The following is a 14,624-nucleotide window of genomic DNA, read 5'->3' as shown; positions in this document are numbered from 1 at the left end:
AAATATAAAAATAAAAATACCAAGGGTATTCACCTCTGGGTCTTTCTCTGCATCCTGAGGGTCCTAAATGCCTTTTTCCCTCCAACTTGCAGTGTCTTCTTGTTTGTTTTATATATAATGCCTAGGGGTTTTAGCTGTACTTAGTGGGAGAAATAAGGAGAAGTGTATCTGCTCCATCTTGTCAGGAACTGGATGCCCATACATTATTTTTCATTTGTTCATTGGTCAACTGGCCTACATCTCTTACAATGTAGATTCCTTGTGAAAACTAGAAATTTTGCATGCTTTGTTTACCACTTTAATAACAATACCTACATTTCCTGGCACGTAAGTATTTGTTGAATGAGTAAATCAGGTAATTCAGATTGGGTAGCTGCTGAAATGATAGGAATTTTTGTTATGTGGCTGATAAATTATTATTATAGACATACCTCAGATAATGAGAGTAGCTGAACTTGGCCATTTATGCTTTTCTAGAGTTAATAAGAAACAGGAAAGTAAGTTAAAGATATTCAATAATTATATATATTTTTTATTTTATTATTAATTTTTTGAGACAGAGTCTCATTCTTGTCACCCAGGTTGGAGTACAGGGGCTTGATCTTGGCTCACTGCAACCTCCGCCTTCTGGGTTCAAGTGATTCTCCTGCCTCAGCCTCCAAAGTAGCTGGGATTACAGGCACACACCACCACGGCTGACTAATTTTTGTATTTTTAGTAGAGATGGGGTTTCACCATGTTGGCCAGGCTGGTCTTGAACTCCTGACCTCAGGTGATCCGCCTGCCTTGGCCTCCCAAAGTGCTGGGATTACAGGCATGAGCCACTATGCCCAGCCTTAAATAATTATATTTTAACAGGCACAATATTTCAAAAATAGGGTGGAGGAAGAGAACCTCAGTCCTGTGGTAAAATGGTTGGGACCTCTTCTACCATTTCTGAAGACTGTTTATATCTTAAGTGACTAACTTGTACAGAATTCTCATGAGAAAAAATTATAATCAGTATATTTGAGGACATAGAGATATTATATAGATTATTTTACTAGTATAATATTGAACTGGAAACAAAAACAGATTAGAATATCTAAATAAAATTAGACTAAGTAGCTATTATGAATCTTCAGTGTTATCTTCATTAAAGTAAGAGTTCAATAACGATTCCAATTACAAAATAAGTTGACCAAATAACTCAACTGAATAAGATATATACATTAGATTAAGGGTGAATGCAAAAGCTTCTAAGAATAGATGAATTCGGAGCCCATGATAAAAGAAAATAAAAGGTCCAATGTAGGAAATACAAGCCAATAAACTGTAAATATTTCACACTCCTGTAGTGCAAATACCTGGCAAGAGACCTGGTACTTAGCTGATAAAATTATTGCAAAAGCAAGCTGGGTGTGGTGGCCCACGCCTGTAATCACAGCACTTTGGGAGGCCGAGGTGGGCAGATCACGAGGTCAAGAGATCGAGACCATCCTGGCCAACATAGTGAAACCCCGTCTCTACTACAAATACAAAAATTAACTGGATGTGGTGGTGCACGCCTGTAGTCTCAGCTACTTGGGAGGCTGAGGCAGGAGAATCACTCGAACCCGGGAGGCAGAGGTTGCAGTGAGCCAAGGTTATGCCACTGCACTCCAGCCTGGCAACAGAGCGAGACTCCGCCTCAAAAAAAAAAAAAAAAACCAAGAATTATTTATATATCCAACAACATGGATGAAGGTTGAAATTATTATGCTGAATAAAAGAAGCAAGACCCCCTCCCAAGAAAAAGAATTATTTATACATCCAAAAACATGGATGAGTGTTGAAATCATTATGCTGAATAAAAGAAGCAAGATCCCCCTGAAACAGAACATTCTGTATGAGTCCATTTATATAAAATTCCAGAAAATGCAAACTAAATTAGCAATAGAAGGCAGAACAGAGGTTGCCTGGGCAGGGAGGGGGAAGAGTGCAGGTAAAGGTGGGAGGAATTATCATGAGATATGAGGAAGTTTTTTTGGTTGACATATTGATGGTGGTGACTGTTTCACAGGTGTAAACATGTTAGAACTTATCAAGCTGCACACTTATGCAGTTTACTACATATCAATTTCCTTCCATAAAGCTGTTTAAAAAGTCATAAGGAAGCCAGATATGGTAGCTCATGCCTGTAATCGCAGTACTTTGGAAGTCTAAGGCAGGAGAATCGCTTGAGGCCAGGAGTTTAGGACCAGCGTGAACAACAGAGACCCTGTTTCTACAAAAACAAAAAAATTAGCTGGGTGTGGTGGTGTGTGCCTATAGTCCCAGCTACTTGGAAGACTGAGGTGAAGGATTCCTTGAGGCCAGGAGTTCAAGGCTGCAGTGTGCTATGATTGCACCACTGCACTCCAGCCTAGGTAAAAGAGCAAGACCCTGTCTCTAAAAAAATAAAATAAATACAATTTGTTTTAAAAGTCATTAGGTTACATTGCATATTCTAGGCAAATAAATTTGAAAGTCTTGATGAAATGGATAATTTCCAAGGCAAATAAAGATTACCAAAATGGAACCCATTATAAATAGAAAGGCTGAATGGATAATTTTCATAGAATAGAGGAAGTTACCATGAAATTATCCCACAAAAAAAGCATATGACCCAGAGTTTCACATCAGAATCTATCCTTCAAAGACTAGCTAGTTCCAATGCTTCGTAAATTGTTCTAGAGCATTAAAAATGAACACAGACTTAAGTTATTTTTATGATGCAAGTAAAAGAGTGAAATGTAAACCTCAAAAATATAATATAAAAATTATGGACCAATTTCATATGAATATTGAAGAAAATGTACTAAGTAAAATATTAACAAGTAAACCCATTAATACATTAAGAAAATAACACATCATGGCTAAGTGAGGTTTATTCTAGGAATACAAGGTTGGTTCAATATTAAGAAATCATTTTATATAATAGTAATAGAGTTTAAAACAACTGTATGATTTGCAGATACTGGAAAAGTCTTTTACAGAATGCAGTCCATCTTTAAAAATAATGAATGTATTAATAATACCTATGCAACAAATATAGGGATGTACAGCAGAGAGAAACCTAGCATTCTGAGATAATCACTAAATAAAGTTTTTAAATACATGTTTCCTATATTTAGTGTCCTACTATAAAATACATAAGCCTCACCTATTATGGGTAGAGTTTGGGCTACATTATCAACTTGTTGACAGCTTCTAAAGATTCTTTCCTATAGGTTTTAGAACTGAAAAGAATAAGCAAGTTACTTAACATATTAGTTTTCACAAAGTTTATTATGTGTTATCTATAAGAAAAAATATCAGTCATTATCTGTCAATAGGCTATATGTGAAGTATATTTTTCTATCTTAAAAAAACAGCCGGGCACAGTGGCTCATGCCTGTAATCCCGGCACTTTGGGAGACCAAGGTGGGCAGATCACAAGGTCAGGAGTTCGAGACCAGCCTGGCCAACATGGCGAAACCCCGTCTCTACTAAAAACACAAAAATTAGCTGGGCATGGTGGCAAGCACTTGTAAACCCAGCTACTTGGGAGACTGAGGCAGGAGAATTGCTTGAATCAGGGAGGCGGAGGTTGCAGTGAGCTGAGATCATGCCATTGCACTCCAGCCTGGGCAACAAGAGCAAGACTCCATCTCAAAAAAATAAAGAAAGAAAGAAAATAAAGAAGCCAAAGCTGGAAAACTACACTCTCTGAAGGGACACCTACATGGTCTTGTGTTGGAGAATAAAAAGGTAGTCCCAAATTTATAGAAATGCCCAGCAATTTCATAATATAGTTCCTTTCACTACATTTATGAAACATGATATATGTGATTTTTGTGTCCTAGGGTACCTGTACAAGCCTACTCAGCCCATAAAGAAAATAATATATATATATATATTTACAACAAACAGTAGACGATAATACTACTGTGTATACTTGCTGAAAGAATTAAACATATGAGACTAGAGCAGGCATGAAGAAAAAATACCTGTCCCCCCAAACAGAGATAATCATCTAGGAGACAGATCACAAATCCAGAGATGCAACTTATTTCAAAAGTCCTGGTTGCTTACACATATAGATCTCTCTGGAAGGGAAAACTAACTTCTAACATTTCCTTTTCTTGATCTAAGAAACTCATTTAATGTTTTTACTGGTTAAAATGAGCAATTTAGACTACGCATTCTCCATACAACTTGCCCACTTACATTAATTATATTAACTTTTCAATACTGTGGAGACTCCCTTGTTGAGGTCTGATCTCTGTCTATACAAGTTTCCACAATCCTCTCATTTATAAGAGCCTCTAATATGAATTCACTCACTGATTTTTCCAAGACTTTTCCACACTCATCACACTGGCAGGGTTTCCCTTTAGTGTGAATTCTCCAATGCTGAAGAAAGCATCTCCACATTCATCACGTTTATGGTGCAGATTCTTTGGTGCACAGTCAGTTCTGGCTTCTGGGTGAAGGTCTTCCTACATTCTTCACACAAGTTTGTATAAGGTTTCCTTGCTGAACAAAGGCCTCCTCAGTTATTACATTTATACAGTCTCTCATGTGGATCCTTTGATGTCAAATAAGGCCATGTGGCTGAAAACTTTCCCATATTTCTTACGCTGACAGCATTTCTCCTGCAGTGGTTCTTCTGCGGGGAAAAGAGGGTTCCACTATAAACAAAAGCCTTTCAAAACTTGTTGATTGCAGAGATTGCAAAGAGATTCTCTTCATCGTGGACTACATGATGCTGAGTAATGACGCACCAGAAACTAAAGCTTTTACTACACTTACTGCATTGATGTTGCAGTTCTACAGACATTCCCCCCAATAAAATTCAGCATCTCCAGATTTTTTTTTTGTTTTGGAGTCAAGTCCTTAGTTTCCTTCTCAGTAACACCATCTAAAACAAAATGCACAGACAATTCAAATGTCAGTTGTCTCTTCTGAAATGAAATTTATGATAGGGTACAGTGATTAAAAATAAAACCCACTTTTACCTAAAGTGCATGCCTTTGCTAAGCCTCTAAACAAGTATCTCATTTTTGTGAAGGTACATGGCAGGGTAGGAGTAGAGGGGTCCAATTTGGGTAAGAAGAGACAGCTAGGTAGAAACAAACTGGAAATGCATGGAAGACTTTTCACAAAATGTGACAATAAAAGAAATCAGGAAAGCGTAATCAAAAAAGTTAAGAGAAGATCAGTTTGAATCCAAAGCTGAGAAACAAGGAATATCATGAAACCAAGAGAAAGTTTAATTTGTTAAGACAGTTAAAAGGACTATTTCTACTCACTGATAAGTATCTTGGCTACTACTATAGACCTACAAAATGTTCAATAAATATTTGTTGAGTGGATCAGTAAACAATGGGATATGATCAAAGTTAACTTGAAACAATAGCTAAACCAATTTCAAAATACATACTAATCTGATGTGGGGAAATCAATAAACTGGAAAATTTACAGTGGGGTAATAGCTTTTCTAGGTAATATTCATGTCTAAAATGTAAGAAAGCAACATTTTGAAGTTAAATAAGTGAATCAAAAAACAAAACCCCAAGCCCCTACAAATATGGCTGAGATTTTCTACTTAAAGAATCAGGTAGACAATGAGAAGGAGATGAGTAGAGACAAGGTTTCTGGGGAGAGGATGCTACTAAAAGTTCTAAAAGCTCCCCCTGTGAGGCTCTCTTCTTCTTTCTCTCCAGAGGTGCTCTCTCATCAGCTTTCCATATCAAAAGGCAGTAACATTGAGAGGTAAACTAAGATAGGATCTTAGGTTTGATCTGAAACCTTTGATTCCAAGGTACTATCTTGACCAAAAGCATATCTTGTTCTATCTTTTAGCCTGAGACCCAAAGGCAATGTGATAAAATTGGACTTGGGAAATGGAATTTGAAGGTAAACCCTAACTTAAAACACCCAACAAACAAAAAACCCAATATAGAAAGAGAAGGTCCCAGAGATGCACCTAAATAGCAGGAGAATTAAAACCTGCTATTTATGGGAAATGCTGGGTTATGGTTCCAGAGACATCTGGTGGATCTTAAAGTTCAGGTTTGCTGCTTTCTATCCTATTCCCAAAGCCTTTTGCTAGTCCAGCTAAAAGTGATCCTCCCAACCTTTCCCACCTGTGGTTTGTCCTTCATTCAAGTTGTCTCTTCAACTTTTCCAGCATCATCGATTGCCTCCTCTCCACATTCTGGATGATATAATCCTACCTATATCTGCAGCTTCACAAGTAGGAGCCAGGACCTGTTCCAGCACCTGTTTCATAATATGTATTTCTGGTCTCAGGAACTACTGGCAAAGCTTCCTAAGTCTTCTGACAGCTCTGTGAAGTCCAAGTGGCTTTTTCCAATGCTGGCAAACCTTCCCAAGTCCTCTGACAGCTCTGTAAAGTCCAGGTAGCTATCTCCAGACAGTAACAATTTGAAGTTTGAGGAAAGACCTGTGATTTCTTTGCCAGCCTGACTCTTTGTTCTAGGCACAGCCTTCTTCCTTTACCATCAGTCACTATTAGAGATCTTTCCTGCAACAAGATTGCCATTCTGGAATGAGAGAGCTCAGGAGAAGATTCACTCCAGCTTGGGGTTCAGAATGATTTTTCAGAAGTACTTCCTTGTAGCTGGTCTTCCTCCTGGGGCATAAAATAACAATATTAACAGAAGCTAAATTTTGTTTACCTCTTTAGCCAAGAACTCACTCATCTGAACAAGGCACTGAAAGAAAACGGAACTCTGTCAGGAAGGTAAATAAATTAAGAAAGCAAGAGTGACTGCAAATTATTAGCTAGCCCCATCTGCTAGCCTTTTACTCTCCAAAAGTTTTTATTAATAAAACTTTAAAGATCATGACCCTCTTCCCTTGGCTCCCCCCGCCACCCACTTCAAAATATCTCATATAAACGGCAGAGATAAGAACATCAGAAATGAAAAATAACAACAGCTAATATTTACTTAAAATGCACCATGCATGCAGCCATTTAAGTAGACACTTATAATCTCACTGACAGATGAATAAAACTGAGGCGCACAGAAGTAATTTGCTCAAAGTCACACAACAGCTAGGTGGATTCTGTCTTTTCTTGTACTCAGCATCAATCTTGGGAAAATCATGAATCACATCATTTCCCCAAATGAACCCAACTTTCTTTCACCAAACAGGGAACGGACTCCCGTTTCTCAACAGCCAGTTTTCCTTATACCTCAAAACTTGGAAGTCACCCTTAACTTCCCCTGGCAGCTCTCAACCTATCAGGCCCAACCTCACCAGAGACACTGAAAGGCCAGAGTGCACGAACCTGAGACTACCCCACTCCTAAAGGTCCGTCACAAAGGTCAGAAAGGTAGGTACTTTCTTGTCCCGCCGCCGTCAACGGCTGTCTCAGCATTCAGCTTCTCTAGGATTCTGGAGGCTTTCTCCTCTCTGTGGTTGCCCGGCCGAACCCCGCGCCAGCTCAGGAGCGCGAGTTCCAGCTGAGCAGTCAGGTAAGCCCAGGGGCCCATGCTCCCAGGCCGGGGTGCGTCTGACACGCGCGAGGCCGGCCTTCCACCTGCAGAACGTGGGAAGAGTAGTTCCGAAGGCAAACTGAGGATATAGCACGGGCTGCTAGGTACCTCTGATAACTAACAGGGGCGGAGACAAAAGGGAAGAAATCTCTCTTCCCAGCTTGGGCGGTAAGTGTCCCCTGCTGGCCACTGCTCATCAGTTCTCCAGGCAGGAAAGTAAAAGTATACCTGGGTGGGAGCTTTTATCCCAGGGCTAGGAGGACTGCAGCAGTCTGGGAAACTTGCAGCATGGTTAAAGGTAAATTTTGACCTGGGGCACTGGCATCTAGAGACAATGCATTTGAGAGAGCCCACAGCAACAATCAAAATAGCAGTTGTAAAGCACTAATGTGCCAAGCACTATTCTAAGCACTTTGTAAACTAATTTAATCTACATTAGGTTGGTATTATTATCTTTGTCATTTTACATAAGAGGAAACTGAGGGACAAGAGAGGTTAAATCGCTTGCCCAAAGTGACTTAGCTAGTAAGCTGAGATTCAAACCATGGCAATCTGTCTCTAGAATCTAGGTTCTTAAACCCTCAGGAATAAGTAGGGAATTTGGCCACAGGAAGCTGCAGAGTCCCTAAACTGCCTCAATCTTTATCAGGGATGAAATGCAGCGACATCTACTCCTAAATTCATTACTGAAGTAGGCAGAACTAAGGCACTAAATCAAAACACTAAGATATGCCCACCAAGCTTGAAGAGGAGTAATGATGATCTAATCATAAATCAGAAGTAACAAATGGCTTCCACTATGGAGCCCTTCTTGGGACTTCCAGAAGCAGGCCACTGGGCTTAGGAAAATGACTGGCAGGAACAAACAGACATATACCCTAGAGATCAACTTGAACTATGATAGATGAAAGCTCTGGGAGCCTTGACGGATGGGTTTCAGACACCTAAATGGTGTTTTTAACGTGTATGAAGAGAATCAACTGTCCATGAAATCAAGGGAAAACTGCTGGCTCTAAATGAGGGTCTTATAATGTAAGCTAGGGGGCTAATCAACTGAAAAGCTTAAAACACTTATCATAGTTGGCTCTGTCAACATCAAATTATATACATGAGGCCATATATATAAAATACAAATTACAACACATAAAAATATTCATACATGCTTTTTACACATTAATATATATATGTAGAAATACTACACAAGTAAAAAATAACGTGTGAGGACTCCTTACCAAATACACGCACAATGTTTGAGAGGGAGAGGATCCAAAGAAATTCCAATAAAATGAGCTGCTGTAGTGACTGTGGTATAACTTTTCGGTTTAAAGGATAAAAGTTGGGAAGAGATTCAATTAAAGGCTATCGAATGATTATGTCTAGGTTGAACAAGCATTTGCTCAAATTCTGGCCTTGTGGAGTTAGGAGGGACATCATTTGAACTGTAAAACTGGTAAGTCTTAAGCAAAGAAAAATATCATATATCACATATATGTGTATGTGTGCATTTTTAAATCCAAGAAGTATCTTCTAACATAAAATCACTTTTAAAAACTCACATTAAAGATACATCCATAATGGGTTATCAACACTTGGGGACAAATCTTTAAATCTTTCTGTTATTAAATTAGACAGCCAAATATTCCTTATTCTGTGAGAATAATACAGAATGATTTATGATTCTAAGCTAAGAAGGATGATCTTTTCATATAAAGAGCCCATTTTTAAAGTGGAATGTCTCCTGTGACACCCTCTCTGTGCAGGCAACAAGAAGTAGAGCTGTTTATGCTGGCCAAACCTCATCCCAGATTTGGTATGCAGAGGGGGTGATAATACTATTACCTGAGGTGTTTGGACTCCAGGACTTTCCGAATCATTTTTCAGAATATTGACTAGAGATAAAAAGTTTTTACAGATAATTACTCAAGACATTGAATTACCACTGCAACACATGGTTTGTTTAACTGAAATAAACTGAGGAAGTGTATCACAGAAGTTAAAAGTGTGGACTCTCTTGAACTGGGCTGCCTGGGTTCAAATCTTGGCCTCACCACATACTAACTTTGGGACCTTGAGCAGCTTTAGCTTATCTATTTCAGTTTCCCCAGCTGAAAGTGAGATGTTGTAAGTAAAGCATTTAGTAATGTCTGGCCCTTAGTAAGCAGTTAATAAGTGTGGAGTATTGTCATTAATCAACCCTTTTCTCAATTCCAAAAGATGGTCAATAAGAACAGCTTTGTTTTGACTATAACAACTTGACAAATAATGTGTATATTAACAAAAGAGACTACTTCTGTACTGAGTACAGGAGTGCAGACTTGTCTAAGTTCTTGTATCTTAGTGCTCTCTACAACCAACCTCATTATACAGTTGAGATGTCTCAATTTGGAGCCCTGCTGAATCCCACTGTCCTTCCTCATTAGCTTCATCTCATACCTCAAACTCTGATAACCTCTTAATACAATGTATTGTTGGAAGGAGGGCCCCATTCTGTTTTCCTCTGCAGTCCCTTCCCACTGCACTCTCTGGAATCAGTTTGATTGTCAGGTTATGTTTTCATTCACAGCCTGAGTTGAAACTCACTTCACTTTTCATTACTTTAGAAACTTGGCTCTTCCCCAACCTCTCCATGCTTTTTGCCTTAAACACTTAATGTCTTGTTTACCTTGAACCAATTAGAAAAGACAAGCCAGTCAATCTTATTCTTGTTCTTAATATTATTTGCAAACTTTATGATTCATTTGAGTTTTACACCAGATACTTCTATCTGGCTGTTGTTACAATTGATGACCATTATTTCTACCTTGGGCCTGCTTCACTTTCATATTCTTCCTTTCCATCCCACCCCGTTATTGTTATTTCAAAATCCACATACATAAAATGCTTCAGAGGTTTCAGGTTTCCTAAGATCTTGTCACTGTCACACCACATCTATATTTTATCCATAAAATGTACTCTTGACTTCATCACAAAGCATTCTCTGTTCACTGCACTCCCCAATGTAGTACTCCTATTCCATATCTAACATGTCACATCCTCCATTTGCCCCTCAGGGCCTTAAATTTCCCTATATTGCCAATTTAGCTCCAATTAGTAGCCTTATTCTACTATATTTCCTCTTTATCCTGGAGAGCTAGTTTAATCCCCTTTGATGCCTACCTGGAAATTCCATGTCACTCCACCATTTTTTGGTACTACAACTGTATTTAAGCATGAGAAATAACCAGAACAAAACCCCAACATATATTTTTATTTTTATTTTATTTTATTTTGAGACAGAGTCTCGCTCTGTCGCCAGGCAGGAGAGCAGTGGCGCGATCTCGGCTCACTGCAACCTCTGCCTCCTGGGTTCAAGCGATTCTCCTGCTTCAGCCTCCCAAGTAGCTGGGACTACAGGCACATGCCACCACGCCCAGTTGATTTCTGTATTTTTAGCGGAGATGGGGTTTCACCACATTGGTCAGGATGGTCTCGATCTCTTGACCTCGTGATCCGCCCACCTTGGCCTCCCAAAGTGCTGGGATTATAGGCATGAGCCACCATGCCCAGCCTCCACATTTATTTTTAAACAAGTATGAACTGTACCCTCCTGTAATCAGCATATTCCATTGTTCTAGTCTTTGTTTATGGTCCCTTTATAATATTAGGTATATAAGAAAGATTAAGTCGCATGCAGAAAGGCAAATGGAGGAATGTGCGCAATGACAGACCATATTAAGCAGAAAATGAGCTGGAAAGACCCCCAAATAAAGGCACTGAGAGGAATGGAAGGCAAGTTTAAAACAAGGATTGCATTCCAGTGAGCAGTCAGATTAAAAGAGAGGCTCTGAAGTTACTATGAACAGTAATTTCAGTTTAGATAACAAGTCTATAAAATCAGATTAGATAAGGGGTATGCATAGCATGTTTGGTAAGGAGAACATTCTCACACAGGTTCTCATCATTAAGTAAAGTCCCCTCCACTGAGAGGACTTTCTAACAGTGAAACAGCAAAAGAACTAACATAAGTAACTCCATTTTTGTTTAAGGAGCCTTTACCCATTCCTCCATGTAGGCTAATTTTAGAGCAGAGATAATATGCAAAACAGCAATCATGTAGTTTTAAAAACGAACTCTGGGATTAAAGAAGTATGTATAACTATGTTTTGTTAAAGATTTATAGGAGCATTGTGACCCAACCAATGACAAAGAAGTTCCCAACCTCCTTGGACTCTTGCTGGCGCCCAGATGTCTGTGGTCAGAGGTTACCTCTTCATCCCAACTCTATCCTCTTCCCTTTGCCCTTAACATAAAAAGAGCCTAAAATTTGTACTGACTTAAGATGGTACTTTAGGACACTAGCCTACCATCGTCTCAGTTTGCTGGCTCTCCAAATAAATCTGCTTTTCCTCCCACCAACTCTCTTCTCTCCGGAGTTTTGGCTTTGGAGCCGCAAGCAGCTGAACCTTGGTTTGGTTACAAGTTTGCATTCTCATTATGTGAGAAATGGGAGGCAGGGTAAACTTAGGTAGAGCGTAGGCCTCACATACTTATAGCTACAGAGCTCCCAGGCTCACTCTGGGTTCCTTGTTTCCTGGAGGAAGAAAACTAGGTTTCCAATCCCAGTTGCCTCAGTGCCTTATGCGTGCAACTCCTATGCTGGGGTTATGAAAAAAGCCTAACTAAGCAGTCCTCAACTTATGAGTAAGTTGTTTTTCAACTGTTCATTTGCATTTCTCTCTCATGAACTCAAGAAGTTTTTTCCACACAGAATGTCATGTAAGTTCCAATCCCAGAAGCCAATCTGATACCCAATATACCTGAATTATAATACTTATACCATTATGACTTCTATGGGAATATGTGTTCATATTTACAACCTAGCTAGAAATATAATATTGCTATAGGACCAACGGGTGCTTCTAGTTCCAACCCAGGGATGAAATTCTGTACAGGGTTTATGGCTAGAGAGGCAAGAGACGGGGCACTAAGAAAATGGGGATGGGGAATGTATTACAGGAGTGAAGATGGGACAAAGACACAGGACTGCGTAATTAGGTAATTAGGAGTGGGACTTACTAAGGAAGAATGAAGATTACCCTTCTTTTATTTTTCCCCTTCCCCTTTTGTCACTGTCTCACCACTTCAAACCCACTGACCAGCTAGAAGTGTGAAGAGAAGAGAGGACTGGAGTTGTGTTGGGGTGCAGTAGGAAGTTAGTCCCAGAAATTGTGGAGTTTGCTGTGGCAGGGTAGAAAAGGAAGGAACTAACAGGCCATCTCAGTAGAGATTAAGAATGATTTCTGTAAATAAAAAGACAGATCAGGAGCCATGTATACTTCTATGTGGCTTGCCTGTTGTCCACTAAAACAATCAAGACAGGTTCTCATCCAAAGCAGAATTTTTACTCAGCAAGACAAGGTTAGAGTCAACCAGTTTTTGGTTGATTCATTTTTCAGAAGCCCAAGGGATAGTATCTCTAATTTGGGGTCCTTTTATGTGCTCAAGAAGTATACAAACCAACAAAATGTAAATCACTTCTCAAGAGCAATTATTAGGGAATTCAGAACATAGTGGTAACAAGAGATCTGGGAAACAAAAGAAGGTAAAGTGTAAAGCAGAGAAGAGCACCAGGCCCTCCCCTAAATAAACAAACAACACAAGGCCTTGCACTCAAAAGACCCTTGGAATGTAGGTCTGTCTCTTTTTCTTTAAATACTTAAATCTGAAGGGATGGAAAGACCACCTTAAAACCCTAGTTTTTGGCATGATGGGGGTCTAATTCCCAGTTTACTCCAAAGAGCTGGTGGCACATGTTCTCTGTAAGGATCTCCTTGTGCTAAAAGTCCGCAGCGGCCTTTAGTTTACAGGACTGTGTTCAGGCTTCCCCACTTTGCAGACAGCCATGAAGTCAGCTGTCATTCAACTCAACATTTGTCATATTTTAAAGTGTATTAAGTAACTGTGGAGCTATAAAAATGAAGATTCTCAACTCGCATCCTAGGCCTAATGAAGCAGAATGTGAGTGGGATTCAGGGATGTTAAACAAGCCCCAAACGTGATTTTGATGTTCAGCAAAGTTGGAGGATCACTAGTGTAATGGCCAGGACTAGAAGTCAAGAGACCTGCACTTAGGTTACCGGTCTTTTTCTTTGTGTGGGATTATAGCTGTGTCGCCGTCTTCACAGGCAAGAGTATTCTCATTTTTAAAATGGAGACTGCTTTTGATTTACCAAGGTATTTTAGGAATTAAATAAGAAAAGTGCTCTGTAAATGTCAAAGTGCTATAAAGTATGAGATGAAATTATTCACATTCTGGCCTTCTTACAGTCTGTCCCCAAGCTGTTTCCAACTTAATGCTATTGATTGCCCAATTTGCATGAACCTTTTACTTCAGGTTGGCTAGTTTTTTCCCTGATGCTTCCAAACCACATGCACTCTTAAGTTGGCTTACATTTGTTTTACCCATTTTCTCCCTTGTGACTGCTAAGTCTGCCCATCAAATCCTTATTTTAAATAAAATCCTTCTTCACCACTCCAAGCAAAAGTAACCTGTCCTTTAGAATTTACAGCACTTACAAGCTACAAAGTACTACTTTCATTCAACACCAACTTGTGCATCTATTCTACTCTCCTGTAGTCTTATTTAACTAAATATGTGGATCTTATCTATACAAACTAGGCTATAAACTCTCTGAGAAAAGAGTTTAGGGTTATCTTCTTGTTCTCCACAGCACTTAATACAATGGGCAGCACGTACTGAATTCTTATTAAATATCTGAGGTTTCCCTGTAACAATGGTGACTGAAGTTTTACCCCAATAATTGTAAAGCTAAATAGTATTTCTCACCGGCCTGAACTCTGTGAGATAACTTCCCTGTAGTCATCACACAGAAACAGATTTTTCTCCTTTGTGGATAGTCTGATGTTGAGTAAGAGCTGAGTTCTGCCTGAATGATTTCCCACACTCTTTACATACATAGGGACCACCTCTATTATGGATGCTCTGGTGTTTAGTAAGATCTGACCTCTGTCTGAAGGCTTTTCCACACTCATCACATTGGTAGGGCTTCTCCCCAGTGTGGATTCTCTGATGCTGAATGAGGCTGGTGATTCCTCGGAAGGCATTCCCACACT

The 14,624-nt window shown here is 39.4% G+C and overlaps 1 protein-coding gene across 6 annotated transcripts in view; it reads right to left on the bottom strand.

Moving 5' to 3' along the window:
- Window positions 1–2,870: 2,870 nt before the first annotated feature.
- Window positions 2,871–14,624, bottom strand: part of ZSCAN12 (zinc finger and SCAN domain containing 12) — a 20,441-nt gene continuing 8,687 nt past the window's right edge. For 2 of the 6 annotated variants that reach the window (XR_003306574.1, XR_003306578.2), the window contains exons 4-6: window positions 14,338–14,624; window positions 6,132–6,640; window positions 2,871–4,903 (exon numbers count right to left, since the gene is read on the bottom strand). The exon at window positions 14,338–14,624 is cut by the window's right edge and continues 1,002 nt beyond it. Coding sequence is in view for 1 of the 6 variants with exons in the window: in XM_023191561.2 (XP_023047329.2) it covers window positions 14,374–14,624 (251 nt within the window). In the remaining 5 variants the exon portion in view is untranslated. Of the gene's footprint in view, window positions 4,904–6,131; window positions 6,641–7,303; window positions 7,556–8,663 lie in introns of those variants that run through there. The other 4 variants (XR_003306575.1, XR_003306577.1, XR_003306576.1 and 1 more) reach the window with 4 other exon arrangements.

The sequence above is a fragment of the Piliocolobus tephrosceles genome, chromosome 5, assembly GCF_002776525.5.
Source record: "Piliocolobus tephrosceles isolate RC106 chromosome 5, ASM277652v3, whole genome shotgun sequence".
Classification (NCBI taxonomy): Eukaryota; Metazoa; Chordata; class Mammalia; order Primates; family Cercopithecidae; genus Piliocolobus; species Piliocolobus tephrosceles.
This window is presented reverse-complemented; position numbering and strand designations above follow the sequence as displayed.